At 37.2% G+C, this 18,298-nt stretch overlaps 1 protein-coding gene and 1 pseudogene across 1 annotated transcript; both read right to left on the reverse strand.

The window, feature by feature from the left end:
• Window positions 1-788: 788 nt before the first annotated feature.
• LOC122066396 lies at window positions 789-3,377 on the reverse strand (annotated as a pseudogene).
• Window positions 3,378-6,566: 3,189 nt separating this feature from the next.
• LOC122066395 (trans-resveratrol di-O-methyltransferase-like) lies at window positions 6,567-8,374 on the reverse strand. Its single transcript, XM_042630202.1, has 2 exons — window positions 7,568-8,374; window positions 6,567-7,138 (listed from the first exon to the last, which is right to left on the reverse strand). Exons 1-2 carry the CDS (start codon window positions 8,315-8,317, stop codon window positions 6,827-6,829), a joined length of 1,062 nt encoding a protein of 353 aa, XP_042486136.1. The 5' UTR covers window positions 8,318-8,374; the 3' UTR covers window positions 6,567-6,826.
• Window positions 8,375-18,298: the final 9,924 nt, after the last annotated feature.

Genomic DNA, 18,298 nt, shown 5'->3' on the forward strand with positions numbered 1-18,298 from the left:
TCCCTGTAACAGAAATGGGCCAACCAATCATAGACGTCAAGGACCAGCCCTTCTTGGCAAGGGAATCAGCTAAACAGTTTCCTTCCCTTGGAACAATAGCAAAACTATATGACTCCAAATATGATGCTTTCTAGATAATATCATAAAGAATAGAGGCTATTGAAAGCGGAGACGCAAGATCACCATGTGAGATATGCAGCCAGATCCTTATTATCTGATTCAATAATAATGTGACCTAATTTGTCTTAAATAACCTAAAGCAGGCTTGCTCGAACAACTGACACCTCTCCCATTAACACCGTCGGAAAAAACAACAGCTCAAAAGCTACAAACCTTTTGATATGAAGGATGAAAATGGGCTGCTAACAAATCTCAATCCCAAACTCTGTTAGCATGATCAATCAATTCAAAGACATGAGTCAAGGGACAACCATCCAATCTAGGATATTGGACCTTAAATCTGGAAAGGCGTAGCGCCCACCTATCTTCTGAAATTTGAATTCATTCCCATGTTTTAGCTCTCCATATAAGACCCTTAAGACGTGCAATCCGACCAGCAATGATACAACCCCACGCCCATAAAGGTTGTTGTCCACATTTAGCTTGGAGGAAATCAATATGAAGGAATTTAATTGATTTTATGAAAAATGCCCACAGAGTATTCAGGTGACTCACTGATATGCATGCAACCTTCGCCAAAAATACTAATTTATGAAGTTTTGGGTCTCTGAATCCCAGACCCTATTAAATTTTGGTTGGCACAACCACTTTCAAAAAATCTACTGAATTTTTGGATCCTTTGATTTCCTTCCCCCCAAAAAAACAAGTTGCTTACCTACTTAGTCTCTGATGGTGAGTTGTTGGCAATTTAAAATGGGATGAGGCAAAGTTGATTTAAAATGAGTTGTTGGAAATTTAAACGGAAGAACAAACAACTTACAAAACGAAATGAGGTCCATGCCATCAAATGGGAAATACTCCAGCCAACAAAACTCCCCCCTAAGACAGATGGGAAATACTCCATTATTGAAGGGAATGCAAGTGCAATTTTATTTTTTTTTTTTTTTTTTTTTTTTTTTTGTGCAAAGACCCAGAAAGGGGGAATTTATTGAACAAAGTTGCATTACAAGATTTAAAATATCCTCTAGAAATAAGGACTTCCAAAAACCCCGATGAGGGTGACTAACTATCCATTTCAAAACAGAATAGGGAACAACATTCAAAGATCTAGAAACATGAACGACATAGCAAGCCAATAGAAACTGTCATAGAGATCTGGTTTGACTGATGAATCTTATAACCACCAATTCATGTAGCCACTAAGGGTAAACTTCAATGAGAGATCTCAAACATAAGAGAGGAGTGATCTTATAGTGAGTAAATCCAGACTCCAAGAAAAGCTTCTCCCATTCTTTTTCGGTCATTTCTTTTCCAATGACCAAAGCCATCATTAACATATCAAAGAAGAGTTGTGTTTCTGTTGACTTGTGCTTTACCTTCCTATCCTCCACCACCATGTCTATGATGATCACCTTCCTCGAATTTCCTTCCCAGTCCCCTGCTAGAGATTGCTTATTTTCATCCCTTCAATATCTTTATACATTGCTTGTCATTTCAATCATGTAGAATCCACTGTCATATCAAGTTCATATAAAGTTAGTATTAGTTTGTGGGTCCTTTTAGGTGTCACTATGCCTAATGAAGTACAATACTTTCCTATTTGCCACTTAATAGTACATGGGTTAGTCCATATGATGAATGACCCCACATACATCTCAATGGCCAAATTAAGCAAAAAAAAAAGTTGTTCAAACTTTGATTCAAAGTTTTAGTAAGATTACCATAATTTCATCCAATGGAGATCAATATAAAATATAAAATGGCATCTTTATTTTAGCTCATTCCTCTACTCATTTTAAGCTGAAAATATAGTACCAACGATATGCTTACCTAGTCCTTTATCACATGGACTAACCTGTATATTGTCATGTGGAAATCAGGTATCTTATCTATATATTATATATTAATTAGTATGCTTTAATTTTTTTTATTGAATTCAATAGGAATATATTATATTGAATATAAAATAGAAATTATGAAATAGCACGGTCTGTGTTGTTCTAAATAGTGAAGCATATACTTGGAATAGTGATGGGAAAGAAACTCTATCAACATAAAATTTTTAAAAGAAAAACAAAAATAAATAAATAAATAAATACATAAATAAAAGCAAAAGGAATTCACTTGCCTTGAGCAAAACTACATCCGTAGGAGGGATGGACTCAAACATGTCACCTGCAATATATGTTAGGTTCTCATTCCCTTACAAATTAGCAACCACGTGAGGTAGGTCAAACACTATACATTTCAAGCTTGGGAAGGTTTCTGCAATGGTCTTTGCCACAGTTCCAGTGCCACCTCCTATATCAATCAATGACCTTGATCCTTCAAACACAACCTTGCACTCTGTAAAAACCACACTTATCACCAATCGAGCGTCACTTGCCATTGCTTCGTTGAAGAATTTGTTGAGCTCATTGTCTTCTCTTGCATAGCCCCAGAGGGTCTTCCCATGCACGGTCTCAAATGGATTAAGGCTATCCCCCCGGAACCATGCACTAAGGAAATGCCAAGGTGTCATCAAGATCGGATCAAGCATTGCTTGCAAGGGTATACACTCTTGCCATTATACTTAAGGAGGAGCCTAGAAAAGGGTGTGAGCCCATATCCCTCTTCTTGCTGATCGAAGAAGCCAGAGTGCACCAATAACCGCATGAGGCGGAACAGACAAGCAATCTTGGTCTTTAGGATGGCAAGCTTCATGACTAGTTCAGGGATGGTGATGGGTTGGTGATGGTTGTAGACAATGTTTGGTATGCCTATCTCAATTGCACATTTAAGTGACATAGAGTTTATGAAGGCCAATTCATATGGTTACATATATGAGCTTGATCATGGAACAACTCCTCTGACTCTCTTTCTCAATGCGATCCATTGATTTCCTCACTGCTTCAAGAAATCCCAGCTCTTACTCACTTCTGTATTCTTTCGAGAGATGAAACTGTTGTCATAAATATATAGGAGTTCAAAGTGGAAAAGGGTAGGCTTATTTTAAATCATGGTTAGGTATGCCATCGGTTTTTCTGGAGCCAGCGGCTCAACTAATGGAAGAGCTGGGATGGGAGGGGCATATGAAACTTTTCAAGGGGAGGAAGAGAAAGAGACAGACATAGGTCTAGTTATACTGGCAGCATACTCAACCTTTCCCATATTATATAATGACCAGAACCTAGAAATGCGATTTTTTCCTTGGCCACTTACTGTTCCACTGATTTTACATTAGAGGGAAATGAGGTGGCACGGCACCATATGCTCATGGTTGATTTTTTTTTCTTTTTCTTTGGTAAACAAAGCTTTACTTGTAAAAAAGTGTAATACATATGGAACCCAAATTGCAAGCGTCAAAAAGACATGGATGGTAAAAATAGGCCAAACAATCCTACATGTCAATGACCAATCTCTCCTACAAGGTTGCCAGCCAAACTATTTCTATTCCTCATAATGTAAGTAAAAGTATATGATTCTATACTTGATGACAATTAATTAATATCATGGATTCCCATTCATGGCTATTGCGGTATGTTTCATCCTGCGATGAGTTGCATGAGTCGACAAGAACCTACCTAATACTAAATCTATTATATAACTAATGGCTGCATGTGTATCACGTTTTAGACTTTTAGTATGAAAAATTAAGGGACACGAAGAGGCATTACAAATAGTTTAACATTCTATAAGGGTAAGGGAAGGGTATATAATTTATAAATAAAAAGAGGGCTTTTCAGAAAGGAGCAATTTCTTTAAGGTCCTCAGTGCATTGTGGATTATCATTTTTATTTTTTTCCTAACAATGTGTGACTAGTACTACGGGTCAATATTAACCTTACAATCATATGAATCATGTCATATTGAGGTTGAATGAGAACCATTTAATTTTTACTAAAAACAGTGAAGATTACTAAACACACCGTGTGAGTTGTCCTAAGAAGGTAAGAGGTGCCAAACTAAGAACCACATGCTTACTAAGACGAAGGTTTCTGTCAACTCGGCTACCCTTTGGGGTTGTCAATTAGCTATCATAACCGCCTAAAAATTTGATTAAATTATTTATACTGCAATTCTTTGTCAATTGATTTGCTAAAGCTAATTATACCTTTGTATACATCATGGTCTGAGGAATCGGAATCTGATCTTGTGAACCACCCAATTAAAATTGGGACGATTCAGCCAATTTCTGCAGCTGTCTTTGAATTGCATGGTTTCATTTTTAAGACAAAAATTAATAAACTTATGTTCGGTAGCAATCCCCAAGCCTGTTGAGTAAAAAATTCCATAAGTTTGTAGGAAATTGTACTTCTACTTCTTGATTCAATTTTCTTGGCTTTCAACTGTTTCCAACTGCTATTAATGGGATTGGAATTGTGGTGGTCTGTATGGAGGAATGGTGGCCATTGCTATCACACTTTTGTCCATGGCCGTTACTAGATTAAAGGTTTCACGCGGACACCCATCATGTAAGCTAGTTATTGATGGGAACATGTAGAAGCCAAGTTACAAACATGAAGAATCGCAACATCAAGAATTCATGGAACGGTAATGGGCCAATCAGTCCTACACGTCAAGGATCAGTCCATCTTGACAAGGGAATCAACTAAATGGTTTCCTTCCCTTGAAATAATAGATAAACTACATGGCTCCAAATATGATGCTTTGTAGATAATTTCATGAGGAATAGAGGCTATTGAACTTGGAGGAGACGTAGGATCACCAGTGAGATAATATTCATGTAGCCAACCCCATTTAGCTGAGATAAGATTATGATTGTTGTTGTTTCTTATAATTATCTGATTCAATAATAATGTGATCTAAATTGTCTTAATTGCCTGAATCATGCCTCTCCCATTAACATCATCGAAACCTCCAAATTTGCTTCCAAACCAGAGTAGATGAAGTCATGATGATGCCTAATAATGGTTAAAGTTTCCTTCCTGAAATTTTTGTTGATGATCACAGTAAATAGGGATATCACTAATTCCCTTTTGATCTGTAGGATGAAAATAGGCTACTAATAAATCTCAATCTCAAACTTTGTCAGCGTGATCAAACAATTCAAGGACATGAGTTATGGGACAACCCATCTAATCTAGGATATTGGATCCTAAATCTAGAGAGGCCTAACAACCATCTATCTTTGCAAATTTGAATGCATTCTTATGTTTCCACTCTCAAAACAAGACCCTTTGAAAAGTGTAGGCAGTCCCATCAGCAATTATACTACTCCACGCCCATGAAGGTAGTTGTCCACATTTAGCTTGGAGGAATTTTGTATGAAGGAAGTAAATTGATTTTATGAAAAACTCCCATGGAGCATTCGGCTCACTCCATGACATCCATTCAAATGGCTAATAATGGTAAATTATGAAATTTTGAGTCTCTAAATACCAGACCCTATTGATTTTGGTTGGCACAGCCACCGAATTATTGAACTTTTCCTTCTCTAGAATAAATAAGTTGCTTCACTACTTAGGCTACGATTGGTAGTCATTCTGTTTTTGTATTAAATTTTGATTTTGGAATGAAACTCAAATGTTAACCATGTTCCAACATTTCTCGTTTTTGGCATTTTTTTTTTTTATCTGGATAAATAAAATAAAAAATGCAAAACAAACCATAGACACCATACGAAAGATTCTGTTTTCTTATTCCCGTAAAATAAAAAAATACCAGAAACGTTTTTTCGAATGACTACCAAACGCAGTCTTAGTTTCTTATGGTGAATTGTTGGCAATTTAAAATGGGATGAGACAAGAGGGAGCTTTAGATTTAAGGGGATTTCCTCATCGTATCCCACATGGGATAATAATTGATTCTTCCATCTTTGCAGGCGTATGTGTTTTCATTGCATGGTATTTATGGCGAGCACAAAATGAATTGATCTTTGAGAGCAAGAGCTAGACTCCTATCAATGTAATTAAAGCTGCGCAAAGGGCTCACCAGGAATTCCTCCAATCTCAGTGGTCCCCTTCAATTAGTCATGTGAATGCTGATTTGAACCCTAATACTTCTTCACATGAAGTACAGGTTTGGACGCCTTCTCCTCCATTCAAAAACACTCAACAATAATGCATTATAAAGCAATGATAAAAAGCTAAGAGGATTAGGCATAATCGTTTAACATGTTTCTTGTAGTTTATTTGCTCAGACTTCTATAATCCACCCTAATTATAATTATATAATTGAAAGAAGAATGTTTCCTTGTCGTGCAACCCCTTCGCCAACATGAGGGCAATGAGTGGATGCACATAAATATAAATAGAGGTGATTTTCTTAGGTTTCATGACAATGGGCCATCATTTCACCTTATATAATACTTAAAATATCTACAGTTGCTGTTTACCAAAAAAAAAAATCTACAACCGCCAAAATATCTTTTCCATGCCAAAAGGATGATCTTCTTTGTCGTGGATGGCCAAAAAAAAAAAAAAAGAAAAGAAATGCTATTGCTATTTTTGGTGGTAGTTGGTATTTAAGCACACATTAATTAAATGGAAGTACAAACAACTAACAGCACTAAACCGGGTCCATGCCACCAAAAAGGAAATACTCCAGCAAACAGTACTTCCCACCAAATCCAAAAACAAAAGCTGGAACGGCTAGTCCATTATTGAAGTGGAGCGTCAATAAAAACTGATCATAGAGATCACTTACATGACAATATCTAAAATGGTTTACTGATGAACCTTATAACCACCAATTCATGTAGCCATTAAGGGTAAACTTCAATGAGAGATCTCAAACCCAAGAGAGGAGTGATCTTATAGTGAGTAAATCCAGACTCCAAGAAAAGCTTCTCCCATTCTTTCTTGGTCCTTTCTTTTCCAATGAGCACAGTCATCATTAACATATCAAAGAAGAGCTGCGTTTCTGTTGACTTGTGCTCTTCCTTCCTATCTTCCACCACCATGTCTATGATGATCACCTTCCTCAGGTTTCCTTTCCGGTCCCCGTTAGAGATCGCCTCTTTGCATCCCTTCAATATCTTTATACATTGCTCGTCGGTCCAGTCATGCAAAATCCACTATCATATTAAGTTCATATAAAGTTAGTTTATGGGCTTTTCAAGGTGTCACTATTCCTAATGAAGTATAATGCTTCACTATTTGCCACTTAACAGTACGTGGGTTAGTCCATGTGATAGATGACCCCACATACATCTTAATAGCCAAAGTTTTAGTAAAATTATCAAAATGCTATCATATGAAGATGAATTTAATATACAAAATGGCATCATTTGTAATTTTAGCTCAATCCTCTACTCATTTTAAGCTGAAATAGTACCAATGATATTCTTATCTAGTCCTTTATCACATGGACTAACCCATTTATGGTCATGGAGCACATAGTGAAGCCTTATACTTGCCATAGTGATGGGAAAGAAAACCCTATTAACATAGAATTTTTAAAAGAAAAACAAAAATAAATAAATAAATAAAAAGAATTCACTTGCCTTGAGAAGAACTGCATCTGCAGGAGGGATGGACTCAAACATGTCACCTGCAATATATGTTAGGTTCTCATTCCCTTTCAAAGTAGCAATCACATGTGGTAGGTCAAACACTGTACATTTCAAGCTTGGGAAGGTTTCTGCAATGGTCTTTGCCATAGTTCCAGTGCCACCCCCTACATCAATCAATGACCTTAATCCTTCAAACACAACCTTGCACTCTGTAACAACCACACTTATCACCAATCGAGCATCGCTGGCCATTGCCTCATTGAAGAACTTGTTGAGCTCATTGTCTTCTCCTGCATAGTCCCAGAGGGTCCTCCCATGTGCAGTCTCAAATGGATTGAGACCATCCCCTCGGAACCATGCACTAAGGAAATGCCAAGGTGTCACTAGGATCGGATCAAGCATTGCTTGCAAGAAGGGTGATACACTCTTGCCATTATCCTTAAGGAGGAGCCTAGAAGAGGGTGTGAGCACATATCCTTCTTCTTGCTGATAGAAGAAGCCAGAGTGCACCAATAAGCGCATGAGGCGGAACAGAAAAGCAGTCTTGGTCTTTGGGATGGCAAGCTTCATGACTAGTTCAGAGAGGGTGATGGGTTGGTGATGGTTGTGGACAATGTCTGGTATGCCTAGCTCAACTGCACATCTAAGTGACATAGAGTTTATGAAGGCAAATATATGGTTCCATATATGAGCTTGAGCATGGAACAACTCTTCAGCACTCTCTTTCTCAATGTGATCCATTGATTTCCTCACTATTTCAAGAAATCCCAGCTCTTACTCACTTATAGGTTCTGTCTAAGAGATGAGACTGATGCCATATTTATAGGAGTTCAAAGTGGAAAAAGGTATGCCATGTTTATCTTGTTATTATACCTTTCCTATTGTAGCTAAGTTTAACATATGATATGTGTGGAAAGATAACACTACCTGCTTGTGGTAGGGTAGCATTCAAGTGGGTAGGGCAGGGTAGCAATTCTTTCTCACATGTAACATAATGATAAGGGCCGAGAAGTGCAATATTTTGCCTTGGGCCACTTGCTTTTCCACTAATTGTACATTGAGGGCAACAGGGCATGGCACCATATCCTCATGATGGTCCACCTAATTGGATAGATTCAGGCGTTGAGCAGACCAATTAATGCACCGTCAAGACCACTCAAAGATTCTGAATTACGAGTTTTAAGAAGTCATGGAATGGAAATGGACCAAACAGCCTACACGTCAAGGACCATTCTTCCTAGCAAGGAGTCAGTTAAACTATTTTTCTCTCTCTCTTGGGGAATAAAAGCAGAAGTACATGATTCTAAACTGGATGCCAATTGAGAGAAATCCTGGATTCCAAACCATAACTATTGCGATCTGTTTCATCCGGTGATGCGATCCATATCATCGGGCGATGAGTTCCTTGAGTTGACAAGAACCTACCCAATAATGATCTTATAAAACTAATAACAGCCTGTGACCCACGTTTTCGTGTGAAAAAATTGTGTTACATGAAGATGCATTACACATTAAATAACATTCTATAAAGATAAGGGAAAGGTATCATAATTTATAAATAGAAATAGGGGCTATCCCAAAAGGTGCAATTTCTTTAGGGTTGTCATTCATTGTAGATAATAATACCCTAAAAATATGATTAATGGTGTCTTTTTCAATTCTACAGCTAAATTAATTATATTATTACTGCCTAAAAATATTATTAAAGGTGTCATTTTCAATTGTATAGCTAAATTAATTATACTGCAGGTCTTTGTCAATTGAATTTGTTAAATTTAACTATACTGCATGTCTTTGTCAATTGGATTTGCTAAATCTAATTCTACCAAAATTTGAAGAATCAGAATCCAATCAGGTGAATCACCCAATTCGAATTGGAACGATTCCAACCGATTTCTACAACCATCTTTTGAATTGCCTGATTTCATGTTTCATTTTCATTTTTTTAGTCAGAAAATCAATAAATTCTAAAAAAATATAAACATTTTAGGAAATCTTTGCTTCTTCTCAATTCAAGTTTCTAAGCTTTCAACCAATTCTAGCCGGTTCCAAGTGATGATCGGAATTGTGGTGGTATGCATGGAGGAATGGTGGCCATTGTTGTCTCTCACTTTTATCCATGGCTGTTGCAAGTTTCAAAGGTTTAACACGGATCACCCATCATGTAAGCTAAGAAGGTTTTTCTTGATAAAAGAAAATTTATTGATGAGAACGTGTGGAAGCCATGGCACATCCGATCTAGGATTGGACCTAAAATCCGGAGAGGCCGGCAACCATTTGCCTTCCCAAATTTTAATGCATTCCTTTGTTTCCACTCTTTAAACAAGACCCTCAAGAAGTACAATCCGACTAACAACGATACTACGCCACGCTCATGAACGTGGTTGTTCGCATTTAGCTTGGAGGAAATCTGTATGAGGAAAGTAAATCGATTTTAAGAACAACACCCACAGAAGTATTCGACTCACTCCATAACATCCATTCAACCTTGGCCAAACAATGCTAAATTTATGAAGCTTTGGCTCTCTGAATCCCAGATCCCATTGAATTTTGGTTGGCACAAGCGCTTCCAGAAATCCATTGAATTTTTGGGTGCTTGATTTTTTTCCCCCAAAAGAAACAAGTTGCTTCCCTACTTAGTCTCTAATGGTGAGTTGTTGACAATTTAAAATGACGTCGACATAAAGAGAGCTTTAGATTTAAGAAAAGTTTCTCGCCCCTCATGAGATAATAATTGATTCATCCATCCCTACAACAGGTGAGCAGTCTTATCATTTATCTCAAAATTCAAAGTTAGTTGACAGCTCCAAATACTTGCGAGGACCATCCCCATAAAAATCTAGGAATCATGGAAAGATAGCGGGGTCCTTGAATTGGAAATATGAATTATAGATTGAGACTTGAAAGGGAAGTTCAAGAAATAGGGGTTCGAGGCTTGGATCTCATAACTTCAAACATGTGCATGGAATAGGAAATAAGTTGTAGCTATGAGACTAATTTCTTTACAGGATTATGAATTACAAATGGATGGTGATAGTTTCTTGTGAAAAAATTTGAGTTCTTATAGAAGAAACACAGAGGGATAAGGGTTTAAAGGGGTCATACTTACACGTTGTTAAGTGTTCTTCATTTTCAGTAAAAGTTGAATGGTTCTTATTCAACCCGGTATGATCCGATCTATACGGTTGTGAGGTCAATATGAATCCACAGGACTAGTCAGACCAAAGCCCTAGATATCCATCGTTGGCAAAAAAAAATAAAATAAAAGATGTTGGATGGGCAGTCATCTAGTTTTGGAAGTAACAACAAATGCATTTGAATGCATGTATTCAGAGTGATTGATTGGGTGGGGGTTCAGCTTCCTCGAATGGCTGGACGTGGAGGCTTTTAGCAACATGTGAGGAAATGAAAAGGAAAATTAAAATATAAGAAAGAAGAACCTAGAAATCCATATTCACAGTCACAGCAACAGAAATTTGGGTTTCAAAGTTCTATTCATCCTGTACTCTATAAAACATTAAGATACAACCATTTACATAGAGTTGAACCAACTCCTTCCTACATTGTGACTTGAAATTAATTAATTCTAATTTCAAAACTCAAACCAAAATCTGTAATACCGGTCATCCAGCTAAAATAACTCCATTAAAAGAATTCAATTATTAAAGTTCCGAAGTGGAATCTTTTTCCAATTCAAATCCAAAGAATTTGTTAGCAATGATTAGAGAAGTTTCCTCTTTCTTTTTTTTCTTTTTTTTTTTCCTTCCCTTTAATTACAAAATCATTGTCCAGAGTGATAAATATTTAATCATGGGTGTGGGGTCCATGGTTTCTCTTGGCTGTTCACCCGAGAGAAATTGAGCTTCAAGAAATAATGAATGGTCTTATCAATACACAAATGTATAACTCCCCTATAATTTCAATTGTGCTTATATTCATCACGGTAGGAAATGGGTTCAATCTTTCCCTAGCCCCTTCTCATCGGACTCCTGCCGTATGCAAAAGAGAGAAAAATTTCATTTTATTTTTCTTTTAATTTCATTTTCCTTACCTTCACTTCCAACGAGGAAAATGTTTTAGTTAGTTACACAATCATGGGCAATAATCAGAAAAGTTTCCACTTTATTTTTGTGTTAATACATTTCCTTTACCTTACAAAATTATTGTCAGCAATGACTGGAAAATTGTCCATTTTTATTTTTCTTTAAATTTCATTTTCCTTCCTCAACACATCCCAACCAAACGGAGCCTCGGGAAATATGCAGGAAAAAGCATGAAAATATAGCATAGTTGTCACAGCATTTAGGCAACCCAAGGCATTGGAGGGGGACTTGGATGCCAGGCAACCGGACGCTTAGCAGCCAAAAACTATGAACTCTATGTAGTGGACATTAAATCATTGATCCAGGAACAATGTGGACACATTGACTTAATTGAAGAAATGTCATGAAGTGAACCCAGAGAGAGAGAGAGAACACGTATAAGATTTACCTAATTGCCTCCTCTTTAAGATAACTACTGCGATAAATGAACAGCATAAATTCAACAGGTTAAAGAAGAATTAAAGCTGATAAAGCATCACCTAGACACACCTAGATACGCATGAAAATCCTCTGCAGCCAGTGCGGCTGTGCTGTGAGCATCTAGTGGCTGGAAGGATCTCAGAGCGCGTGTCTGGATGCTCTCAGCCATCCGATGCTCACCGCACCTCGCCGCTCACTGCAGAGAATGATCGCCCCCTAGGTACTCTAGTTTGTTAAGCATCTTTTAGCCACATTTCTCACTTCTTGATTAGTTAAGGACACATTTTATGAGGAGCTAGAATGCAAAAGTGGAGTTGAAGGAAGCCCCAAAACTCCTAGGATTTTAATGAGGCAATATTGTGAGCCATACAGAGGAAGAATATTGAGAAGTATATCACCCAGAAAAGTTGAGCCATGGACAAAGTAGAGATGAAATTTTACAAGTGCCAAGAGACATGATACAAGCCAAAGTTGAGCTTAGGTGCCACAACGTAGCAATCAGATGAACAACCAACCCATTACAGAAAAGAATGTTTAGACATCAAGGAACATGCACATAGAATGAGCATAACCAAGTTAAGAATGAAGATATGGATGAGATAATACCATTTACAAAGAATCAGAAATAAGCACCTTGAATAGAACCCAACTAGCTCCATGCGGTGGTAAATAGTATCAGTGAGAAACAGCCCAAGGTAGCTGGTTAGAGGCTCTAAGGAAGAAATGGATAATTGAAACCACTTCAACCAGCTATAAGACTTCAAATTAATGAAATGGAAGTGACAGTACTCAAGTAGCCAAATTGAAATAGTTGAAACCCGACTCAAAACTAAAGCATTCAAAAATAAAAATACATTTCCAATTACCATCTGAAATTCCTACTGAGCTTGGCTCTTCAAATCATGCAGCTGCAGGAGCTTGGTCTAACACAGGTATACAATAGAAAATAGGGAAAGTGTATTCTATGTGGGAGTGTGGTTCCTGTGCATGTGCATGTGCAAGTGCCAATGGAAGTGCAAGAGCAAGTATCCACAAATGCGTCATTTTCATTTCATGGGGGGTGGGCTGGTTATTTTGCCTTCCATGTGTCTGGGCGAAGGGGCCACATCCCCCCCCCCCTAGAATCCTTTTTCCCAGAATATATTAAATAAAATTCAAAACCTTGTTTCTGAAATGTTAACCAGAAGTACATCCTAAAAGGAGTACACAAGGATATGTTCAAGTACATGTAGGAGTAGAATTCTGAGGCCAAATAATAAGGCTACCAAATAATCTTCATGTCAACATAATATTATACTATTTTATGCAAGTAAATAATCATATATTATTCATTCATCTACTTCAACGTGTAATAAAATAATATAAATTACTGTAACACAAACAATGTCCTTGTGCAATTGATTTTCGATGACGGTTCGAGAAGCTCCAATATAGATCACCTATATACCAAGTCTCAATTGTCACACCCCAATTCCACTTGGATACATGTGGTGTGACTAGGATGCTTACCCATCCTATAATATTGCTAGGATCTCTAAAGCAGTACCTTAACTATCATAATCATCTAACAAAACTAACTAAAATTATTGCAGCGGAATAATAATACGAAAGATCAATTTCAATACTGGGAGAAACTAAAATGATAATGTTATACCATAACAAGTTTATCTCAAGTTGGTTACAAGTAGGGGTGTCAATCGGTCGGGCTGGTTCGGTTTCGGTCGGGCTTAATCGGGCTTGAAGACTTTCAAAGGCTACACCGTGTCCGCCCATTTAACTAATCGGGCTTAGTTATTGAGGGCATGGTACACTTTATATTCGGTCGGTCGGTCTCGGGTTATAATCGGACCACCTTAATCGGGCTTTAGTCGGGCCTTAACCGGGTTACGGACATGTTTAATGTTAAACGGGCTTTAACCGGTTTTTAAACGGGCCCTCTTTAAAATGTGCTATTATATTCCGGCCCACTTATGCAAGCCCAAAAAAATGACAATAAATCAATAAATGATACAAAATATAACCATTATTTTAAATGTGAACATGTCTTTACTTTTTAGTTTTTATTCTTTAATTTGGGGGGTAAAATAGGTATTCTACAATCATTAAAGGGTCGGGCCAAGTCGGTGCACAATAGGCCGGTCTTGGTCGGGCGTTATTCGGTCGGTCTCGGTCGGGCGCCCGACGGTTCAAGTAGCAAAACCGAGACCGACCATTTATAAACGGACCGGGCTCAAGCCCGACACGTTTAATAAACGGTCCGGGCCGGGCCGGTCTTTAAACGGTCGGTCCCGGTCGGTTTACCCGGTTCGGGCCACAAATTGACACCCCTAGTTACAAGACATCAATATTCTACCACAAAAAATAATAACATCCAAAAATATCCAAGGGAAAAGATGATAAGCAGCGGCCATCTCAACTCATGATGCAGTGTAGGCATAATCTATATCTTGATCTTGCACAACTATCATAGGAACAATCTGTATCGTGCTCTTTGGCCTATGGTGTCTACCAATGGCTTCAGCAATCTGCTAAATGCCCACAAGTAGGTCTCACCAACAGGTTAGGTGATCTACCAGTTTGATCGACCTATAGTCTGAAAACTGTTTTTTGGCTCAAATCCCAACCACCTACCTTCCTAAAGCTATTTTTGGTCCATAAAGATTGTAGAGGGTCACTCCACCTCTCATTTGACCCTATCAAATGGCATTTCCTATGTTGGAATCAGAAGATCTGACCAAATCTCCTTCGAAACCCTAAAAAGTAGGCTTTTCACCCAAACCACCTATCCTAAGTTGGTTGAGTTTGAATCTTGGGTTGTTGGGTGTAACGAAAAACCGAAACCCGAGATAAGGATATGTCACATTCTTGCGGGTGATGATGGAATGATCAAGAAATAAGACAACTTATCAAAAATATAACCCATAATATTCTCCATTAAAATAGAACACTTTTTAATATTAAATAGAGTTTCACAGCATCATAGTGTCAAGATCTGCCCCTGGTGGCAGTATTTACAAGCCCAATAGCCTTAAAACCATACATTCTCATTAGGTAACACAAAATGGTCCATTAATTAGAAGAAAATACCCAAATATCATTTGATACTCGGAACATCATCTACATGGTTGGTTTCTTCTTGGTTCGATGACTTTGATCCATGGAAAAAGATATATAATAATAGGATAAGCTTGACAGCTCAGTGAGAGAAACCTACCTAGGTATACTCACACCGGCATACACAACAATAAATATTATTATATCTATATTCATACCATCCTACATGTGTATATCAAGCAATGCATATCATTATTATAAAACATTGATCCTACAATGATCAATCATATTGTGCCAACAGTATCTCAACACAATACTCTCACCCCTTCTTCCCCCGTTAGGTGAGGTACACCACATCACATTACATCATACACTCATCCCTTCATCCCCCGCTAGGTGAGATAAGTAACTTGACTATGTTCTCAATACACAAAGAACCAAAACTCATAGTTGCACATCATTTCGCAATATAGCCACACTTGCATTTCTTGTTTCATATACTCAATGTATCACCATATACATTCATTCATCTCATATTAACAATCTCATTCACAACATCCTATTTTGTAATGGTAGCAATTCCACAATCAAATGCAAGCATTTTACAATACATGGGCAAATAGTCTTAATGGTTGTCATCATGACATTTATCACAAGTAATGCTAACTAATTCGATATTGCAAGTAATACATATAGGCATACATTACACAACTGGGGAGGATAACTAGGTCAATCCCACTCATCTTGAGTTTTCTTGACAATTATAAGTTTCAAAAGTTCAATAGCACTTGTACAATGAAGACATCCTACATAGGGGTAGCATCATGAGTAATAAGGTTTTCCTGTTGTCCAAACTTACTTAACCCTTATACCAGTCCACCATGTAATAACAGTAACTTAGCAAGTCCTCTAACTTACCTCCATATACATTGCATTTTGGTAATTTACTCTCATAAGGCTACATCTCCCTTGCCTTCTTACTTCATTTAAGGTCTCATTTATTTGTGTTGGTACATTTTCTATACTAAATTCCATTATAGGATCATAACATTATTTAGTTAACATGCTTCCATTTGTCTTAAGTCCAAATATTGAGTCCAAAATATATGAGCATATATTGGGTGTGTAACTCCAAATCTTATGTGACAAGCATTACTTCCCGAACTCCATTTGAAATGGAATTTTACATGGTTCTATGAAGTCTTTAGCTCTCCTAAAATTCAGCAAAAGAAAGTATGTTTACAAAAAATAGATTCAGGTACGGCTAGAGAAATGACCATGACTTTTTGTACATAGCTTGAAATCACTTACTTCCAAAGCCAAAAATTCGAAATTTCATAGTCCTATAATTTTCCTTAAGAAATTTCTCTCAGAAACACACTATAAGAGTCTCATAATTTGGATTGAAGCAATGGTGTCTGCATAGGCCGTGCACAGAAAACAGGTTTAAGTAGTCTTAGGAAAAGGAGTATATCTTCTCTGATACAAGTCAAAATGACTTGATTCCAGTCCATAAGTTCAATGACTCATATTACTATAATTTTTATTTTGAAACTATGTTTATAAACCCACTGGAAAGACCCTGAGTATCATCTTAAAGACAGGATATGTGCACAAGAAGATTCTGGAAAAACAGAATTTTTTAGCTTTTCTTCATCTCCTCACCAATCCCATCTTCAATCTCCTACGTCAAATGAGATCTCAACCTTCTTCTTGTTTCCCCACTTAGATCTCCACTCTCCTCATCCTAACTCCTTCTCTATTGATGTGTATTAAGTCCTATCCAATCGGGTAACTCAATATACAACTTTCATGCATTGGTAGCCTAGTTTTGGTAGGATATATTTCATGTATCTTTCCTATTTTGGAACATGTATTGTGGTAGCCTTCGCATAGATACATACTGCATACCCTATATTAACCTTGAAAGAACAAAGTGAATATAATCTAAGGGCCCGTTTGGTATCGTTTCTGTTCCAGAAACGCCGTTTCGTTTCAAAAACGAAAATTTTAGTTTCTGTGTCAAAATGCAGTTTTTAAACGAACAAATGTTGTTTTAAAATTTCAGATTTTTATCGGGAATTTTTTTTTTTTTTTTGTAAAATGGAACGAAACTGGGAATTTTGGAGTTCCGTCCAATCTCGTTTTTTCAGTTTTTTTTTTCACTTTTTGTTCCAAAAAAACAGAAACGGACCATAAGTGCACCAAACAGAAGATTCCGTTTTTTCGTTCCAATAGAACGAAAAAACTCCAGAAACATTTTTTTAGAACGATACCAAACGGGCCCTAATATAAGGGTGTCAATCGGTTCGGTTTTAGTTATTCGGTTCGGTTTCAGTTCAGTTCCAAATGATGATAAGGTGGACCATAACCGAACTGAGAACCGACTCGGTTCCATATTTAGATACTCAAACTGATTCTATTTGCCTCGGTTCGGTTTTGGTTCCAATTCGGTTCTGATATGCAGTTTTAATTCGGTTTTATACCTCAGTTTTAATTCGGTTATGAAAACGGTTCCACTTTTGAACCATGACTGTGATTGACCAAAGGCCATAATGGGCTCAAGTTATGGGCCTTATGGCCATTGCTAACTCCAAAATTATATTAGCTTGTAAATATATGATTATAAATTGCAAAAAAAAAAAGAGCTTGCAAAAAACACTCTTGAATGATAAGAGCAATTCGGTTCGATTTCGGTTTGACCCGACGGTTCTGACACCCTAAACCGAATCGAACCGAATAGCATACTCACATATTCAAATCAAATTTGAACCGAATAAATTCTATATGGTTTCGGCCAGTTATTTCGGCTCGGTTTCGGTTTCGGTTTCGGTTTGATATTGACACCCTTAATCTCATACCAAAACAAAAAAGTTGCCATATTTTTCTTTATAATTTTCAAATTAATAATGTACTGATATACAGTGTACATCCTCTTACAAATACCCACTTCGCATGTATGAATTGTGCGATGCATCAAAGCTTTTCTTAATCAATAATCATTAGCGATAACTTACAATCTTTCACACTGAGATTTGATCCACAACTCTGTACACCAGAGGCATAATTTTAATGCATGCAAATAATACAAATCTAAAAAGGAAATTTCTGGAAGCATTCAAACCATAACCAATTTTAAGTTGAG

This window comes from Macadamia integrifolia, unplaced genomic scaffold (assembly GCF_013358625.1).
Source record: "Macadamia integrifolia cultivar HAES 741 unplaced genomic scaffold, SCU_Mint_v3 scaffold2372, whole genome shotgun sequence".
NCBI classification, from domain to species: domain Eukaryota; kingdom Viridiplantae; phylum Streptophyta; class Magnoliopsida; order Proteales; family Proteaceae; genus Macadamia; species Macadamia integrifolia.

Excerpts from the sequence above, each read along its gene's own strand:
- LOC122066395 (XM_042630202.1), bottom strand. The coding sequence starts at position 8,317 with ATGGATCACATTGAGAAAGAGAGTGCTGAAGAGTTGTTCCATGCTCAA. Across the intron at positions 7,139-7,567 it reads CAGATGCAGTTCTTCTCAAG|TGGATTTTGCATGACTGGAC; the intron begins GCAAGTGAATTC and ends TTAATATGATAG.